Here is a 19,282-nt window from a genome sequence, read left to right as displayed (position 1 = left end):
TAAAATCTCAGATGTATGGCTTTAGTCTATTTATTTTGAAGATTAACTTACACAGTATGTTATTATTTTCTTTTTTTTTAGTTTTCTTTTTGTTTAATATATTCAATCTATAATGGCACTAGTTTTAAAAAAACTTGTAAGTATCTTGTTTTGGCCGCTACGATAATTATATATTAAATATTAAAGATAAGTATTCAAGAATCAAGAATCATCATGATTTTTCTTGATTCTTGATAAAGATATTCAAAATATTAAAGTCTATGTCTACGCAACCCTAAAAATGGCAGTTCGTGTAACTCTCATACAGTTCTCGATCGACCTAAAAGTTTTATGACTTAAATTGCTTTTTCTTATAACTTATTTTTCGAACCTAAAGTATGTTGTGAAACAATATGAAAACTTGGATCGTAGTTTTTGTAATAAACACCATAATTTGTATGACAAATGGATACTTTACCAGACCAGTAAGTTAACCATGTTTTATGTTATAATTTACTTATAATAATCGGCCAAGAGCATGTCGGGCCATGCTCAGTGTAGGGTTTCTTAGTTATAAATTATGACTGACGCAATAACATGCCCGTTCAGTACGGATATGATGGTCGTTCTTGTCTACGTGACAGCGTAATAAAACGTATCCGTCACTTTCAATCACGCTCTGTTAAAAAGTGACGGATATTTTGTCATGTGGATAAAGCCATCCATAATAGGCCTGCAGTTTTGAGCCCATCCCCCTGTTCGTTAAATATAAACTGACGTAACAAATTGGTCGCCGACTCGTAGGTAGGTACCCCAAGTGTAAATTTCATTGATTTTGAATTTCTGAAACGTGCCGCTTGGCGCGCTGTTCAAAACCCCATACAATATGAGACTTAACGCAAAAGCGTACGTCCGTCACGCTATCGAATGAAATTTACACTACGAGTTCTGTAGGGCTATGATGGTCGGTTATTTATCATTTGTCACCATGCCTGTCACGTTCTAACAAATATGTAAGTGCGAAAGTGACGCATGGCATGACAGGTGATAAAAATGCGACCATGGATACCGCTGGTGATGTTGTAAAGATCATATTATCCAGCAGTAGAAGTCAATTGACATCGAAGCATTAAATGGTAACCTAGAGGTGAGGACTTTCAATCCGAAGGTCGCGGATTCAAACCCCGGCTCGTACCAATGTGTTTTTTTGGACAGACATTGCTGAATGGCCTTACGCCTTAGCCAGTAGTAGCAGAAAAGGCCGAGTCAACGCCAGAAATACATACATATAATCACGCCCATTTCCCGGAGGGAAGGCAGAGACCACGGATTTCCACTTGCTACGATCCTGATGACATACCTCTTTCGCTTCCTTCACTTTCATAACATTCCTCATACACGCTCGCCGGTTTAGGGTGCTACTTGACCTGGCCTTTCTTCAGGATTTCCCCGATCTGATTTAACCCCAGAAATGTTATATGATTAATGTAAAAGTTTAATTTATGCCAGTACACAAGTTTATTTAGTTACGAGAGGAGGCCTGTGCCCAGCAGTGGGACGTATATAGGCTGAAATGATGATGACAAGTTTATTGGTTGTAAAGTGCTGTTCACCTATAATAGGGAATATTACGCAAAACTCTGCGTAGGGGGCGTCACTACCACTATCCATCACAATCTGGGAGTCTACGAAATGAGAAAATCGAAATCTCTATTACTCTTGCTTATTCGAGCCATAAAGAGGCAGATAGCTAAATTTCGATTTTCGCGTTTAGCGGTAGGCTCTTGTTAACAAACCGCCTTGATGCATCAATGTCATATTTTATTGTCTGTGAAAACTTGTCACAAAACAGTTTAAGGCATGTATAAGTTACTCTATGGTTTACTAGCTAGCTTAGTGCTGCACTCTGGCGGCAGAACATTGCAGTAATAGCCCCTATAAAATCTGTACATTATCATTTCAGTCACGGCACCGTCGCGACGTCGTTGGAGGAAGTCTAGATATAGTCTCAAAAAATGTTCAGCCTATCCATGCTGATGTCAAATCAGATGTAGTCTCCAAGAATGTTCAGCCCATCCATGCTGATGTAAAATCAGATATGACGGTCACTGAGCAGGTAAATAGTCTATGTATACTCTTCTTAGGAGCATTCCACCAGAATATCGCTTACTTTTCCATTTTTTGATAAGGATATCAGTGATATCACGTGATCACTGATCATAGAAAACGAAGTGTCGGAAGCCTCAGACCGAATCGGAACTTAACTAACGTTAGTAATCCTTAAACCAGGTTTGGTTTTAAATTGATATTCTTCAAGCAAAAGGAAACCAAAGAGTCAAAATTTGAGTTTTTAGCAGAAGTGTGAAAAGAGTACCGTTTTTAAATGACAATCTGGTGGAACGCTCCTCCAACCATGTGTAAGCACAACTGCATCGAGCATCGAGTGGAGCACAAACTCAGTAGGAGTATTCCAGTGTAGTAAATTCAAGTGTGACACCGAAAGGGCCCTGGATCATTATCCCCAGGCTACCTTCCCCCCGCACAGACCGATCGCACAACTGCCTGTAAAGGTTGGAGAGTTGGAGACTTGAATGAAAACTGTATCTGCACTGTTATTGAGTTTATTAATTAAAATATTAAAGGGCTTACCTACATTATGGCGATGTGTTCGCTAAGAGAGCTAGCTAAGAAGAGAAAGTCGAGTGTTGCCACACGCAGGAGGCTAACTATAAAGTCAGTTTTACACTATAGGATAATTAGGTGTGTTTCACACACTGCCCCAGAAGTACAGAGCCTAAGTCAGACTAAAAATAAGACAAATACCTAATTCAGAAATAATGACTGCGAGGCCTACCTGTAACTGATCCTGACACTCTTTGAGATGGCACGAAAACCTTAAAATATTCGTAGGTACCGTAAAACGGGGTCAACAGAAATCGCGGGGTGAACAGAGAAATTTTGAACTTTTTCTTTCAAGTTGTTATATTTAAAAACGTACGTCTCTAAAATTAGATTTTTTGGAACACGTATATTATAAGAAGAAAGAAGCTAATCAAACTGCCTACAAGTTATATTTTTTTGACTCTAAAGTAAGGCCTTACCGAGGTAAGAAATGAAGCCTGTCTGAACTTTGTTCTAGCGGTAAATGTAGTGACATTAACGTAGTTAAAGTTAGCTAACCTGATAATATACTATCTGTAGTACCTAAATAATAAATAATATCACCAATTTTCTCTATAATGAAGCATTTTTTTTTGCAAAAAACTACCAACAAGCAATTTTACGTGAAAAAGGGGTCAGTGGACACGCATATGGGGTGAATAGTTACGTAATAGGGGGTGATTAGATACCACAAAGGGGTGAAAAAACACGCCTTGGGGGTTAATAGACACGAAAAAAATGTTTTGTATCAAATAACTGTTTAACAGATATATATACTATTTGCCAATAGAGTATCAACGTAATAATAGTAGTAACGTAGTAATAATGACCAAATTCGATGCCTATGACAACTAAAACTTCATATTTCTATTCACCCCTTTCGTGTGTCTATCGACCCCGTTTTTAGGATATGGAGAAAATAGGTAGTTTTCTTTGATTCTCTCTGAATTGGGTGGGTCATAATTGATTTCACAAATGCAAAATTGAAGAACTAACCAAGACTCATAACATGATGTGAAAATTTTTACTTTAATCATTTGGATTATTAGCGAAAATCGTCCTTGAAGTTGAAAATCGTGTCTTTTCACCCCGTTTTACGGTACTGTGTGCATAAGATAATCCCAAATGGCATATTCGGTCGATTTGGTAAACACCATTTTGTATAAAATACATGTCGTTATTCTTTTATTTCACGGATATTGATTTCGGTAATAAAATATAAATATCCTAAAAAGCAAAGAGTACTATGTACAGTCAAGTTTACAAATATGGGTGTACTCATCATACTCAAAAGTCCCATAGCTCTTATGTCAGCGAATTAAGAACTATGGGACATATTTTTGAGTAAGTTGTATGCACCCATAATTTTATCCTTGACTGTACTCGTAGATAACTTAGGAAACAGTTTTTAATGTGGAAGTTACTCTTTTACCAACTACGTTTAAATTCCGTTGCAAAGGACAATAGATTAACTTGTTAATCCACTTTTTACCAGTTCTCATGACTCTCTCCATTTGCTCTTCACTCTTTAAGAACCTTCAAACACTCTATTCCACCCCAACCAACTATTAATCCTATTCCTTACGTAATAAGGTTACATTTTAGATGATACAATTCAAAAAGATAGTAGTTTGCAAAGGTAATTTGGTAACTGTGCTTAGACAAAAGCGTTCAAATCTCCATGTATCACAATGAGGCCTTTGTTCGTCCTTCTGTGGAGGGACCCAAATTATTAACACGTCATGGGTTGATCGATGGTTGCGCGGTAATCAAAATTTCTAAATCACGCCATACACAGAAATGAAAGGAAATTGGTACAACTTTGGAAACGGCAATCGATAAAACTCTGTTTTAAGAGCCCATCAACGTGCACGCTAGCGATACAACTAAATAAATCGTGATTATTTAAATTTAACGAAAGATATTGAAAAAAGGGGGCCGCTACGTACTGTATTGTGTATTTGATCTAGGAACTCAAAACAAAAACGGCCGTTTTAACTTTGGACGCATAGATTGACGAATCTAGCAACATAAAAACTAGTTTGATGTATTCAAAAGGTACTTAAATACAAAATACAGTACGTATAGCGCCCCCCCTTTTTTCAATATGCACCTCGTATTGTGGACACCAATTTAGTTTTCATATTTTATATGAATCATTTACTTCGTAAACTCGTGCTAGTCTTTCAGAAAGCATTTTTTTTCTCCTAGCCCACATCACGGACTACTCACTGCACCTTCGAATCAACCCTTGAAACCCTTCAAGTATGTATAGAAATACCAACAAACTAACTTCTTACTTTTCTTTAACGAGCCTATCAAGTCCCACTGCTAGTCTTCCAATCTTCCCGATTAACTGCAGCATCCGTCCAGTTGCTGAGAAATGCGTCCAGGTCCTCCCGCCATCTCCTTGTAGGCCGACCATGCCGACGTTTACATTGTGGCACCAACTCCGTGGCTAGTTTAGCCTACCTTTGTGCGTATCAGGGCTGTCTCAAACTATGCTGGACACATACGAATTTGGGGCTCTTATAGAAAGTAAAGAAAGCGAATCAAACTATTTTTTTTCTGCTATGATCTTCTATTTATAATGTGTAATCAAATATACTGTTATACTGTCTGTCCTTCGGGGCCCCCTGAGGATGGGGGCCCTGACACGGGCCCCGTGTGCCCTTATGGTAAAGACGGTACTGGTACGTCGTACATGGCATGCCCAGTCCCATTTTAGCCTTCTTACTTCCTTGTTTTGTATATTTTACTCTTCTTCTCGTTTTTAACAATAAATGCAAGCAAAAGGGGCTAACGGGCACGGGTCCATAGGCAGGGAAGCAGCTTTCCATCACGCGGGCCGTATACTTATTTGTCAACATTATATTATTTAAAAGACACACCTTTAAAAGCGCCTTTGCATACCACTAACCCGGGGTTAAGTGGTTAAACCGTTAACCCAGTGTCAAATTGTACTGGTAACCACGGTAACTCCAGGTTTAACCGGTTAACTCTGTGTCAAATTGTACTGGTAACCATGGTGATTCCAGGCTTAACCGGTTAACCCCGGGTTAGTGAATGGTGCAAGTGGCGCTAAGCAGTGTTAATGGTTTGCAGCCGTGCTCGACCGGCTACGTTCCTTCGCAAATCGAACCAGGGATAGTTTTTCAGGTAACTTCTCTTCCAGTGCCTTGTGGCTTGGCCCAATTCACAAGAAAAGACCACAAAAGATTAAATGAATGAATGAAATTTTTTATTTCAGACAACTAGTGGCCCATACATAAATACCTTAAAACTAGCATACATATTATAAAAATATATTTTAAAACTAAATACTACAAATCACATTATGGCTGCGATGCATTACGCAACCCCGCAGTGCCAGGGAGCCGACCGCGGAACCGCCGAAACTTGACACCCTTCGGCCAAAAGTCCTCCTTGGTGAAGGTCGCTAGATGGTCAGTCGGAACGCTCACCACAAACGAATTAAAATTCGCACTGTGTCGAGATTCCAGCTTCGCGACCCTCAGGATGAACCCGGTCTTCGTTTTCACATACTTTACGATGTCATCGACCTTCGTAAGGTAATGTAGACGGGACACATACATAAATATATGTAAGTGTCAAAAGTGACGTTTCTTCAACCAAAAACGTCACTTTTGACACTGACAAGTCTAATGCATATCGCGATCTAGACGTAATATTTGACGTACCTATCTTAAAGTTAGAATCTGGCCGTTTAAAATATTGTATTTAACCTTTCATCTGTAGGTATAATGATACCTAAGGACTCTGAAAGGTCCAAATAGCTAACTTTGCACCAACTTGAATAAAACAAAGTGAGGGCATGACATTATTAACGTCATCCCTATTTTCATAGAAATTTGGCATTATTGACGACATTACCACACTCTGATATTGCAAATGGCATTTTATTAAGTAGGTACTAACTTTTTCGCAACTGCATTAACCTGATTCAGCCTTAAAGCTTACGCAAAAATTTGATTACATAACCAAACCATTAACACACTTCAGAGCATTTTGTTAAACCTATTTCATTTTCAAAAACCTTATGTTAGTTTTTATTTGAACATATGTTTTTGGAAATTTACCAGAACCGGTTTTTATTATTGGATGTGTGTAACTTAGCAGTGGCGCCTACATGGTGGTTTGACAGTTGACAGATGTCAAAAGGGATAAAAAGTGATGCTATGATTGAACTCCTTTTGCCATCTTAGTGGAAGTCGCCACGTTTTCTCATACTTTTGTTACTGATATAATACGACCTTGACACGCGTCAGTGCATCTCACGTAGACTAATATTGCTAATAGTTACGAGCGAAAGTATCATATAAGTAACAAACAATTTCTTTACAATCTGAATATCACTTCAAGTTCAGGCTTCTTAGTGACTACGGTGGGAGTGCTAAATTATAGCAGACCGTTGTCACTAATATTCACATATAAATGCTTCCGCTCTCGCTACCGCTCGTGAATTGCCCCACGAGCTTAGATTGTGTTTCACTTACGAGACGCACCCGACAAAGTCCATGTCAATTTGTTTGTTGCATGTGTTAAGCTGCAAAAACGCTCCCGCTCTCGCTACCGCTCGTGAATTGCCCCACAAGCTTAGATTGTGTTTCACTTACGAGACGCACCCGACAAACTCGATGTCTGTTTGTTGTTTTGTGTTTTGCTGAAACTCGCAACAATAGCTCAAGTATAAACATAAATATCCTACATATATCTCCTCATACAATGGCACAATAAAGGATGACTCACGTTAAAACGCTCCGGGTCCGGGCCGAGGCGTCCGACACTTCGTTTTCTATAGAAAGCATCACGTGATCACCGAAAAAAAGTTAACTAACACATCGGTAAAGTGTGGACTAAAGTAAATACCGACTTGGTATTACTTATGTATTGATTTAGAATACAATAGAATATCTCTGCAGCTTACTGTACATAACTTACAACTAAGATCTAAAACTGACACCAATAATTTGTAGGGAAAAAATGATACGTTGCAAAAAAATCTTTATCGAAATTTATTTATTTTATTAAATTTATTTTTATCGGATCTGTCTTTATTACCTACATGTTTGAAATTTATCCATTCAATAAGTACCTAAATAAAATGAGGCCTGTTATGGATGGTTTTATCCACGTGACAAAATATCCGTCCCTTTTTAACAGAGCGCGATTGAAAGTGACGGATACCGTTTTATCACGCAGTCACGTAGTCACGAACGACCATCACATCCGTACAGGGATTGTAATTTAGAGAAATTTAGAATCATCTCAAGTCACTTTAAAAACAAGTTTGTACTATAAAGATCTAAAACACCACCCCTCGTGACGCCACTAATAGTTTATTACACGCTCTGAAGGTCCACAGTTAATTAGGGTCAGTCATTAGACCTTCTAGGTTAGTGCTAGTATTTACTGGGACAAGTTGAGGACGCGACGCTGCCCACTTTATCAAGGCGGTGACAGCAAAAACCAGACTAGCTCACAGATGTTGAACAGTACGAACTTTAACTTTTTAACCTCGTAACATAGTCTAATAAAACATGGTCTTCCATTCCCAGAGTGACACGGGCCTACGTCACAACAACATGGCCGCTATATATAGCGCTATCGCATATTATCATATAGCGCTGTCGCATGATGACGTAGGCCCGTGTCAGTTAGGTGACCTAGAAAAGACGGGAATGGAGTACCAGGCGGAGTATATTATTATACCATGCCTCGTAAGTCCCCGTGTACTTGTACAAGTCCACATTAAATTCGAGTTTTAAACTCATATAGAAATAGAAGAAAGTTCAAAATTCAAAAGCGCCAAAATTGCCTTAGGGTCTTACGAGGTCTTAAAGATACATGTAACCGTAATTGCAGCTTACTCGTAGGTTTATATTAAAAAGTTACATCTCAAAATTGACACTACGTGCATGTTGAAGGCGTTGAAGGCGTTGAAAGATCTGCCAACTTGTAATCAAAATCGATGATAAATTAAACTTGAAATTGACATTTTACGTCAATAAGCAGTTACTGCCCTCTTACCGTTCACGGATGCTCCGTTGCTCGTTGGTCTTCTGGAACACGATCTTAAGGTTTAAATTTATCCATATATTTATTTAGACACAATAAAAAATACAAAGGTTTAAATTGGAAAACTTGACATTAGCCCTTCTAGCCAATAAAGCGCTTCTGTACTTCCTCCTATAAGTTCATGCAAACCTACTTCTATCCTAACTTCTTACCGTTGAACCATCGACATTTTGTTAAAACTCATTATACCTTCCTTCCAATCCACTCTCCTACGCTCTCCAGTTTCTCTCTCATCTCATCTGCTGCTTCTCTGGTGCTGCTTCGAAACCCAAAGTCCACTCATAGATGTAAGTAAAATGAGGTAGATATGGTACCAGGCGCACGATCGTGAGCCATTAAATATATAGGTTACGGAACCTATATTTAGTTAGTTGTATGGGTGACGCCAACCTGTCAAGTTGTCAAAATCGTTGGATCAAATTTTAGTTTTGTCAACTATGATCGTCACACGTCTACATAAATAAAAGGTCATTGGGTCCACTCCAGCTTTTCCTTCCTTCACTTATCACTTTCACTTGTCATATATCTTCTTTGACTATTACTAAGATTGTTGTTATTCTATTTTGACCATACAGAAATAAATTAGTTTAAGGCCACTTGCACCACCCCACTAACCCGAGGTTAACCGGTTGTTGGAGTGACCATGGTTACCAGTACAATTAGACACTGGGTTAACGGTTTAACCGGTGGAGCGCAAGTGGTGCTAAGAGTGCTCACTCCATACAACGTATTAACCCTAAAGCTTGACATAATGAAGGTATGACGAGTAAGGGGACTGAGGAAGGCGGGCAAGGAGGTCAATACCAAGTTTTACAACGGACGCCCCCCGCCCGCACCTCCCTCAGTCCCCTTACTGGTCATGCGTCTCCAGTTGTATGGAGTGCGCACTCTATGCTTACTATTAGTTGGTCAAACCAATTTGTCAGTCAGTAAGAACCAGGAAAACTATACTCATCCTTTTCTTTTGGATGCTAGTACTAGCAGGCCTATGGAACTCTCCGCGCGAGTTCGGATTTATACCTACGATTCTGCTCCCGTTCACGGTAGAAAAGCAAGCCAGTTGGTTGCCACACGCGCTCACGCACGCACGTCACCGCGCGCCGCACTGACAATTTTTACGATAGTTACAAGCTACGTAGGTACTATTGAATTACTTTAATTAAACATGTAGTGTTTATTACGACAAATGTACCTATAGTTAGTTAGATATATATTGCGTGGTTTATAAGACGGCGTAAACACTGCGGTCACTGCAGGGACATATAACCTTTTAAAATGAGTATTTCGCAAACACTACCCTAACCTAACGCATAAACGGAATACTATAAATTATTGCAACTTAACTTGCTTAAATGTAGTTATTTAACGCTATGCTGTTATATACTTTATGGCAAGTTCTAACGTTAGTTTGACAGTTTGATCAATGGAATTAGAGACCGGTCTTCACACGTATAAAAAATTCTAAGCGTCGCTTCGGCAACCCTAGCGTTGTGCCGGTGCGCGCGGTGCGGGGAACGGCGCGTTGAAGGTCACTCCATTGTATTTTTGTGTAGGTATAAAACCGGTAGGTATTTGCGGTTTCTTTGAGAGATAAGTATCTGTTCGTAAGAACTATTATATAATCTGTGGTACTAGTGTAAGACAAAGATAGTATGATTCTCTCTGTCTATGATTGAAGATAGTATGATTCTCTCTCTCTATGCTTTTGTAGGACTACAACTAATGATTACTGTTCCAAGTCTTTCTATGTGCAACAGCTTACCCCGGTCCGAGTTACAAGCTCTGGCTTATAGAGATTTGCTACAGAACTACAGTTTAATACTAACGACGGATACACGCCACAAACTACACTTTTTAACTTCTTTTATACTAGTACCCTAGGTATTGCATAAAGTATAAAGTAAGGTATAAAGATGGTGCATGATTTTTTGTTGTTACATTTTCACGGTTGTAAATTTAGTAGAATTTACAAATGAAACTACTATTAATATATTAAAGGATCCTTTAATATTTATTTATACATTAAATGAAAATAACCTAATCTTTCGAGGTAGAAAAATTGTTGTGAGGTTTTACATACATACACGTGTGTTACTTATAACGTTCGTAAGTTTTATATGTACATTTTAAGTAAGTATAGTAAGTTCACGAAACAATTTCTTACCAACTTTGGTTTTTGCCAGTCTTTTGTTGGAATCATGTTAGATACAAAAGTTTCTCATTTAAATGTAAGCTTCGATACTTTTATTACTACACGGACGTCTCTTCTTTCCAGGTCACGCCCCCGGTCACGGTCACCATCTTTAAGCAGTCCCTCCGAAAATCTCTGCCAGTTCCTAGCAGGTATATTAATTGTAAAAAAATGTAGTATCGCTTGCAGGAGTATCTGCTTGATAAAATTAGTTTAGGCATAGTCTGTATCTTTAGGTATTTAAATAAAAGTAAACAAACAATTTGTACATTTTTGGGTAGTTATAAGATTTATTGGTTAACCAACCAAATACAAAATCGCCTGGATCTGTTACTGAACGACTTGACTTTAACCTCAACATTTGATCATGTAATGTTTTCAACTACCCTCTACTGGCTTAAGGAGCCATTGAGGGTAGATTTGGTTTACTTTTATTTAAAAACCTAAAGATACAGAGTAGATATACCTACTGGCGATGGGTGGAGCGAGTATAATTTAGCGTGGGCAAAAATTCTTTCGAATGTCCGCGAATGTTCTCGTCTCAAGTACGGTTACCATCAGTTTGTCACTGACATAAACGCCGTCGAGAACGTAATTTACTTTCTATACATCCCGTTTGCACTAATATGCGAGTGCGAGCGAGATGTATAGAAAGTAAATTACGTCCTCGACGGCGTTTATGTCAGTAACAAACTGATGGTAACCGTACAGGTCGCATTTTTAGCTATAGCTGTAGTTAACACATCAAATTGTGTATAAATATTTTCTATACTAAGAGAGTTTCCAGAGAGGAAAACGGGGATCGTTTTAAATATTTTCTATACTGTTCACTACTGTTGTTGTTGTTGTTGTTGTTGTTGTGTTGTGTACTGTTGTTGTTGTGTGTCCAGAGAGAAAAATGGGGGTTTTTATGGAAAAGCGGTCGCGCAAGGTTGTCAACTTTCCTCTCAAAGTTTTTGTTTTGCAGGTTAGAGCTGATCAGAAGCATCAGCCGGTTGGCAACCGTGGTGGTGTTGGCGTTCACAGCTCTGGTGGAACTGTACCCCGCGTTGGCTCATCTCGTTAACACTTTTTATAGCTTTGTGGTATAAATTCACTTTTTACAATAAATATAAATATAAATAAATAAATAAATATTATAAGGACATGTTTTACACAAATTGACTAAGCCCCACGGTAAGCTCAAGAAGGCTTGTGTTGTGGGTACTCAGACAACGATATATATAATATGTATATAAATACCTAAATACATAGAAAACAACCATGACTCAGGAACAAATATCTGTATCATCATACAAATAAATGCCCTCACCAGGATTCGAACCTGGGACCATCGGCTTCATAGGCAGGGTCACTACCCACTAGGCCAGACCGGTCGTCCAAACAATCAGTGTTTTATTCTGTTTTGTGTCCTGTTTACCAACGGAGGGCATCACTGACCATAAGGTATACCTACCATTTATACTTACTAGCAAAGAGAATTCGAAATAGAGAGTTACTGACATGGTAAATTATATAGCTACAGTACATTTCCTGACATCTTTTGACAGACGATTAAAACTGTTAGAATGCCATTTGACTTTGATCATTATTATTTCACTGATATGTGTTAACTTGTTAAATATGAATATTAACGCCATCTACTCGAGAGTAAGCTGAAGGCAGCCGTAGTGGCGCTGGCGTTCACAGCTCTGGTGGCTTCTCAGCTTTAACACTTTTTATAACTTTGTGGTATAAATTCACTTTGTACAATGAGTGTTTTATTTTGTTTTGTATATTGTTTACTGACAGAGGGCGCCACTGAGCATAAGGTAAACATACCTACCCTTTATACTTACTAGTAAGATAATTATAGCAGCATCAGTCAATTAGCAGCCGTAGTGGCGCTGGCGTTCACAGCTCTGGTGGCTTCTCAGCTTTAACACTTTTTATAGCTTTGTGGCATAAATTCACTTTGTACAATGAGTGTTTTATTTTATTTTGTATATTGTTTACTGACAGAGGGCGCCACTGAGCATAAGGTAAACATACCTACCATTTATACTTACTAGTAAGATAATTATAGCAGCATCAGTCTGTAGCAGCCGTAGTGGCGATGGCGCTGGCGTTCACAGCTCTGGTGGAACTACAGTTACACCTGGGGTACACCCTGCGAGAACGCCACGACGAGCCATTTCCTAGAAATTCTTAGAAACTCTACTTTTTCTGTGTTACTACTAATTTTTTGCGTTATTTAATATACCAAAATGGAGACGTTTAATGTTTCGGAGACTGCTAGGTACACCATTTCCTAGAAATTCTTAGAAACTCTACTTTTTCTGTGTAACTACAAATTTTTAGCGTTATTTAATATACCAAAATGAAGACGTGTAATGTTTCGGAGACTGCTAGGTACACCATTTCCTATGATAAGAAAGGTTTAGTTTACCCCTGGAGTTACAGGCGCCCATTGACTACGGTGACCGCTTATTATCAGGCGGGCCGTATGCTTGATTGCCATCGACGTGGTGTAAATGAGAAAGACATTGGGCCCGATTTGAACTTTAAGATACGTCAACTAATAGATCTAGAAAGGATACGGATTAGATATGTCAGTGTCAAATGTGACGTTTCTTCAAACAAAAACGTCACTTTTAACACTGACACATCTACGCCATATATATTGTTTCTAGATCTATCAATTGACGTATCTTAAAGTTCGAATCGGCAGATTATTATTTTGGCAGGCTTCTTTGGCTTACTATTTAATGCTGATTTTACCAGTATACCTACCTACAATATAAACTTACCACTGCCTTATATTACAAATTTATAACCGCTACATACATTAGCTAGACTTTTGTTTAAATATGGCTACGATAATAACACCTTTATTATTTATACTACGTCCTTTTATAATTGATGTTATGGTAATTATTTCAAAACATTGATTAGAAATGTTTTAGTTTAAATGTCAGATGTGGAGGCCATCATGGGTGGGTTGGTAGTTTTGGCATGTTTCGTTGTATTGTGTCATTTTAACGGTGTCTTGTGTGATGAAAACAAAGAGGTAAGTGATTAAATTTGGAATTATACCCTATTTATTACATGTAAACATATTTTTTTTACCTATATACGATGATACGATTTTCATATGTGATTTTCACGCAAATTTGTTTGTTAATAAAAGAAGTATAAATAAATAATAGGAATAATTAGTATTGTATATAACCCACCTATAATATGTAACAATGCAATTTTGTAGGTAAACTGGGATTTGAAAAACAATCTGCGAACGAAAAGATCTGCTCAAAGTGACATTCAAAACCCTAAATACAATATTACAAAAACCTTAAGTAGTAAAACAATTGAACCAAAAGAAAACATTGTTGCAGAATCTACAGATAATATTAAGGTTCCAACCAATGAAAGATATGAACCAAATAATGTAAGAGACATTAATAATATGCTCATTGATATAGAAACCATTGCTCATAATGAAAACAATACTAAAGGCATTGACAAAATCAGACAACTGGTGGATGAAATAGCCAAGCAGACTAAAATGAAAGAGAATGTTGAAGCAAGTGTTATTAAATCTTCGAAAAAAGAACCATCTGATACTATTGTAAAAACAGTTTTAAGGCATATTGGACCAATAAATGACATCGAAACAAAAGAAATGGTTAACATTGTTCCACTTAAAAAACCTACAAAAATGTTGAAAAATGACCAACTTGTAACTCAGAATGCAAAAGTAGTTTTGAAACACGTTGAACCAATAAATGACATCGTAACAAAAGAAACGACTGACATTGTTTCTCTTAAAAAACCTGCAAAACATACGAAAAGTGAACAGCTCGTAACTGAAAATGCGAAAATAGTTTTACCAATACATGACATCGAAACAAATGAAACAGTTAACATTGTTTCTTCTAAAAAAGATTCACAACTTGCAAAAAATGAACAGATCGTAACTAGGAATGCAAACATAGTATTGAAACATGTTGAACCAAAAAATAATACTACAAGAATAGAAACTAAAAAAAATGTTAAAAAACCGATAACTGGTGATCATGAAGATATTAAAGATACAAAAGAAATAAAACCACAGGAACCATTGTTCATAAATAGAAGAAGGCACGATGGCGATTTATCAAACCATGGTGGTGACAGAGCAAAAGCCACGTCAGAAGGTAATTTAGAACTGTTGGTAGCTAAGTTTTTTTCTTCTGCTTGAATATTTTACTCGTTAGTATGCAATCAACCCAATAGGGTCAAATACGTTTTTAGAATGAGTTAAGATTATGCGACTTTGCTATGGAATCAAAAAAACTGTCCTCAAAACTTAGTAATGTTAACAGCAAAGACGCCGATTTTCCCCAACGTTTTTGACCCCATAACATTTGTAAGAAAATTTTACGATTATGATAATTTTTTGCTCATTTAAGTCATATTTGTAGATTTTTATTTAAGTAGTGACGTCTGACTAAAGAATTCGGCCTTGTGGTTAATTCTAGTATTACTTTTGATAGTAACGCTGGTTTGAATATAAAATTAAACAAATACGAAAGGCAAATCAAAACATTCAATATTATAATATTGTGATGAATCGAATAATATTTAATACCTATTGTAGGTAATCTGTATGTTTAGTTTTTATGTTATCTTTTTACCTGAATTTTGTAGAAAGGATGTATTGCTATAGTTTGGTATGTTTTGCAGTTCAAGCGGTTGTTTTCGTATAAGTCTGGTGTAAATTCTCAACATCACCTAATTTTTTTAATAATATCAATAGCTTTTAATTATAATTTTAGATGAAAATCAAATCAAAATAAATGAACATATGTATAAAGAAGAATTATTACAGCATCCACATACTCAAGGAAATGCATACAACTGGTACAATGGCCAATATTATAATCACAATTACGGAAGCAGAAACGTGTTTGCAGGAAACGAGTACAATATTGATAATTATTATAGTAATGGCAATAATTATCCATACTACAATGGCAATAATGAATACTATACCAACTCGTATCCTTTAAGTCAACAAACCAATGAAGTAAACCAAGATTGTACAAGATATACAAAAACTACCCTTGATAGAGACACTGTAATAAGCATAAAACCCAATGAACAACTGGTTCAGAGTTTAAATGAAGATAGAAAAGAACTAACAAACATACAAAGTCCTAATTTTTACAGGAAATATTACAGTGACATGTAGGTAAAAGCAGTATTTAGATGAAAATGGAGTTGTATAGAAGCCATATCAAATGCTATCAATGTAAAATATGAGGTTATAAATAAAGTATATGATCTTCGAAATAAGCTTATGACTCTTTCTTTTAAACACATCATCAGCTCCTCTTTTGGATGACACATAAAAATATTTAATTTTTTTGCAGTTTTTTTGTACTTTTTGGGAACTCATGATGGGCGATGACCTAAAGGATCGCTTGTATATCTATCTGTAAAACTACAGGAGAAAAAGATTATTATTGATATAAGTACACATGATTTTTGAAAACCGAAAAAATTCCGAAATTAAATTTTTTTCTCACAAATTTTTAATCACTGTAAATTTTTAAGGAAAGAAAACTATGTATAACGTTAGCTGTTATTGACATAGGGGATTAGCAAGCGTAAATATTACCTACACAACAGCCCTTTGTGACTCTCGAATAGTTGTCCCAATAAACTGAAAGCAAGTGTATTGGGGCATTAACAATACATATACATATATACCGATCTACTCTATGTAGACTTCTAATTCAGATCTAGTCGATCCATATCTTGTGCTTGCTCTGTCGGAAATACGTTAGGGACATGATATTATATTAAACGAATATGAGCTGATCCAAGTGTACCCATTTATACCCAGTGGGTATGAATTCTGTCCATACCTAAATTACAAAAAGACGTTTAAACTATCTTTAGAGTTTTAGAAAATTCAAGGTGGATTTACCTTTGGTTAGAATAGGTTTGGACAGGGGTGGGCAAATAATACGATTCCGACTTTTCAAATCATCCAAAAAATTAAAATATTGCATTTGCGGCACTTTAAGCTTCCTAAAACCTGATTTGTACTGCGGCTGGCTCTTCTTCTCAAAGTTTCTTCTTTAAAGTTTGCCGACCCCTGTATAGGAAGTAAGAAAAAATAAAACACTGACACATATTATTATAGGCGAATATTAAATATTTTATTTAACAAAAATCCTAATATTTTCCAGCAATTTACAGGAACAATCAGCGGTATAGAAATACGATGAGAAACAGATAAACATATAACAATAATAATTGAAAATGGAGTAACAAATCGTTAAACCAAATATCTTAAAAAGTGTTAATATTCTTAACAAAAAAAGCAGTTTGTTTCACGCTAAAACTATTTAAATATCTTACTCTACATTATTCTAAAATAAAATCTTACATCCTCAACAAACATTGAAAGAACTGGAATGTTACAAAAGAAAGCAAAATGCATGAAATTCAATATCGTTTCGCGAAGTAGTGTTACCAAAAGTTTAGTAAGAAAAGACGGGACAGTTAGAGGTCCTATTACATAATTTATTATAAATAGTTCAATTCATTCCGATTTATTTCTACTCTTTGGTATTTATGAGACACGTCAACTCAATGTCAATAGAAGATAGTATAAGGGTAAAAATTGACATAGTAATACATATGAGTAACGAATTGACATATCGTTCACAATTACTCATCATATAACTAGTAAACGGCTCTCTGACTCCAACCACCCAAATAACAAAAAAAATAATCAAAATCCCTCGTTCTACAAGCTTTCTTTTAAGATCACCCATACACAGTACAAATACTTAGTTTGGGGCTAGGTCGATTTATGTATGATTGTCCCCAAATATTTATTTATCAGTAAATATCCCATTGAACCTGAAGGTCAATTCCTGAAGGCATATATGAGATTAAAATACTCAAAATATAAATAATATATAATTGTTTCAATGCTGCTGTAATGTAGTTAAATGTCATTGGCAGAATGCTTTATAGGATTTAAGCTCAATAAAAACAGTAAAAACCGGAAAATTTATAAACTAAGTTACTCTTTTGCCATTTTCCTTAATTCAAACCCCCTCAAGAATACTCGAAGTATTCTTCGTAGTAAGTATTCTGATTCAGTGAATGCTCTATTAGATTTATAAAAATCCTTAAAGCGAGTAAAAACTAAGTTAGAATACGTAACCATAATAACCAGAAATCTGAAATTGACCTTCAAAAATCTGAAATTCATCTACAATAGGACGTTAAAGCTACACAAAAGCTCGTCGAAGAGAGTTTTGAAGACGCAGTGGTTCAGGAGAAAGTAAAGCCGAGACTTGAAGCCAGAGACTCATGGTCACCTTAGTTGGGGACGTCCTTGCGGACTTTGTGGCCGCGGAACGAGGCCTGTATTTTGGTGGCTGCCTTGTTCAGGTTGGGATCGGTGAGGTCGATCTTTTCTATGTCTTCCTGTAAAGAAAAAGTCCGATTAATAATTGGGGTAGGATTCCAAATTAATGCTTTGAATGTTTTTTGGCAAAAAATCTGAAAATAAACTTTAATTTTTTTTTTCAAAAATTTAATTTTTATTTAAGAAAAAGTATGCAGCTGTTAATAAATATCGTATTAGGTCATTTAAGAAATAAATTAACTATCTAGCTTACTGCATAAAAATATGCGTGTGTGTGTATGACTGTGTCTAAGAGAGAAAGAAAGTGTGTGTTACAGCTTTTAATTTCCTTTCAGAATTCCCTCTGTTTCCTCGTAGGTTAAATTGTTCAGCCATTCGTGGTGCTTTGTTTTTAATTGTTTGGCGGTGAGGTTTTTAATTTCCATTTTTTGCTTACATTCGTTGTAGATGAAAGGGTGAAAACTGAAAATATATACTAAAGCATTTAAAGATTTTTTAGCTTAAGTAAACACAGGCACAGTCAGCGTCATATAGTAAGTAGCATCCAAAGTATTCAAATAGTTCGGTACGCCATACAATTAATATGGTGTACCGAACTATTTGAATATTTTGGATGCTACCTACTATACGACGCTGACTGTACCCACTGTGGCAGGGGGACTAGAAGATTGGCATAGATGTTACAGGTAGGCACAGATCATCAAAGCTCTTTGTCTCATAAAATTAATATCTGTTTTAGGAAAAACCGGGCAAGTGCGAGTCGGACTCGCGCACGAAGGGTTCCGTACCATAATGAAAAAAAAAACGAAAATGAAAGGCAAAAAAAAACGGTCACCCATCCAAGTACTGACCACGCCCGACGTTGCTTAACTTTGGTCAAAAATCACGTTTGTTGTATGGGAGCCCCATTTAAATCTTTATTTTATTCTGTTTTTAGT

General features: G+C 36.6%; 3 protein-coding genes across 7 annotated transcripts in view; 2 read left to right on the top strand and 1 right to left on the bottom strand.

Moving 5' to 3' along the window:
- The first annotated feature begins 302 nt into the window (after positions 1-302).
- On the top strand, positions 303-12,032 carry LOC134801971 (uncharacterized). 2 transcript variants are annotated; one of them, XM_063774597.1, is made up of 6 exons: positions 303-464; positions 1,943-2,095; positions 4,852-4,905; positions 5,746-5,799; positions 11,015-11,082; positions 11,898-12,032. In XM_063774597.1, exons 1-6 carry the CDS (start codon positions 393-395, stop codon positions 12,019-12,021), a joined length of 525 nt encoding a protein of 174 aa, XP_063630667.1. In that variant the 5' UTR covers positions 303-392; the 3' UTR covers positions 12,022-12,032. The 2 variants fall into 2 exon arrangements, with proteins under 2 accessions (XP_063630667.1, XP_063630668.1); XM_063774598.1 differs by lacking the exon at positions 5,746-5,799.
- A 1,828-nt stretch (positions 12,033-13,860) lies between these two features.
- LOC134801987 (uncharacterized protein PF13_0277-like) lies at positions 13,861-16,208 on the top strand. 2 transcript variants are annotated; one of them, XM_063774606.1, is made up of 3 exons: positions 13,861-13,979; positions 14,175-15,105; positions 15,780-16,208. In XM_063774606.1, exons 1-3 carry the CDS (start codon positions 13,881-13,883, stop codon positions 15,830-15,832), a joined length of 1,083 nt encoding a protein of 360 aa, XP_063630676.1. In that variant the 5' UTR covers positions 13,861-13,880; the 3' UTR covers positions 15,833-16,208. The 2 variants fall into 2 exon arrangements, with proteins under 2 accessions (XP_063630676.1, XP_063630675.1); XM_063774605.1 differs by having other exon boundaries at positions 15,727-16,208.
- Positions 16,209-17,091: 883 nt separating this feature from the next.
- LOC134801868 (sperm surface protein Sp17) overlaps positions 17,092-19,282 on the bottom strand; it is a 292,688-nt gene continuing 290,497 nt past the window's right edge. For all 3 annotated transcript variants that reach the window (XM_063774512.1, XM_063774513.1, XM_063774514.1), the window contains exon 5: positions 17,092-18,403. In XM_063774512.1, the coding sequence (XP_063630582.1) occupies positions 18,296-18,403 (108 nt within the window). In that variant the 3' untranslated portion in view covers positions 17,092-18,295. The remainder of the gene's footprint in view (positions 18,404-19,282) is intronic.

This window comes from Cydia splendana, chromosome 23 (genome assembly GCF_910591565.1).
Source record: "Cydia splendana chromosome 23, ilCydSple1.2, whole genome shotgun sequence".
Lineage (NCBI taxonomy): Eukaryota > Metazoa > Arthropoda > Insecta > Lepidoptera > Tortricidae > Cydia > Cydia splendana.
This window is presented reverse-complemented; position numbering and strand designations above follow the sequence as displayed.

What these genes read in the sequence shown, in the direction of transcription:
- LOC134801971 (XM_063774597.1), top strand. Translation starts at nt 393, where the DNA reads ATGAAAACTTGGATCGTAGTTTTTGTAATAAACACCATAATTTGTATG. An exon ending in ATATGACGGTCACTGAGCAG is followed by an intron (nt 2,096 to 4,851) that starts GTAAATAGTCTA and finishes TTTTTCTCCTAG; the next exon opens with CCCACATCACGGACTACTCA. An exon ending in CAACCCTTGAAACCCTTCAA is followed by an intron (nt 4,906 to 5,745) that starts GTATGTATAGAA and finishes AATGGTTTGCAG; the next exon opens with CCGTGCTCGACCGGCTACGT.
- LOC134801987 (XM_063774605.1), top strand. Translation starts at nt 13,881, where the DNA reads ATGTCAGATGTGGAGGCCATCATGGGTGGGTTGGTAGTTTTGGCATGT. An exon ending in TGTGTGATGAAAACAAAGAG is followed by an intron (nt 13,980 to 14,174) that starts GTAAGTGATTAA and finishes GCAATTTTGTAG; the next exon opens with GTAAACTGGGATTTGAAAAA. An exon ending in AGCAAAAGCCACGTCAGAAG is followed by an intron (nt 15,106 to 15,726) that starts GTAATTTAGAAC and finishes TTATAATTTTAG; the next exon opens with ATGAAAATCAAATCAAAATA.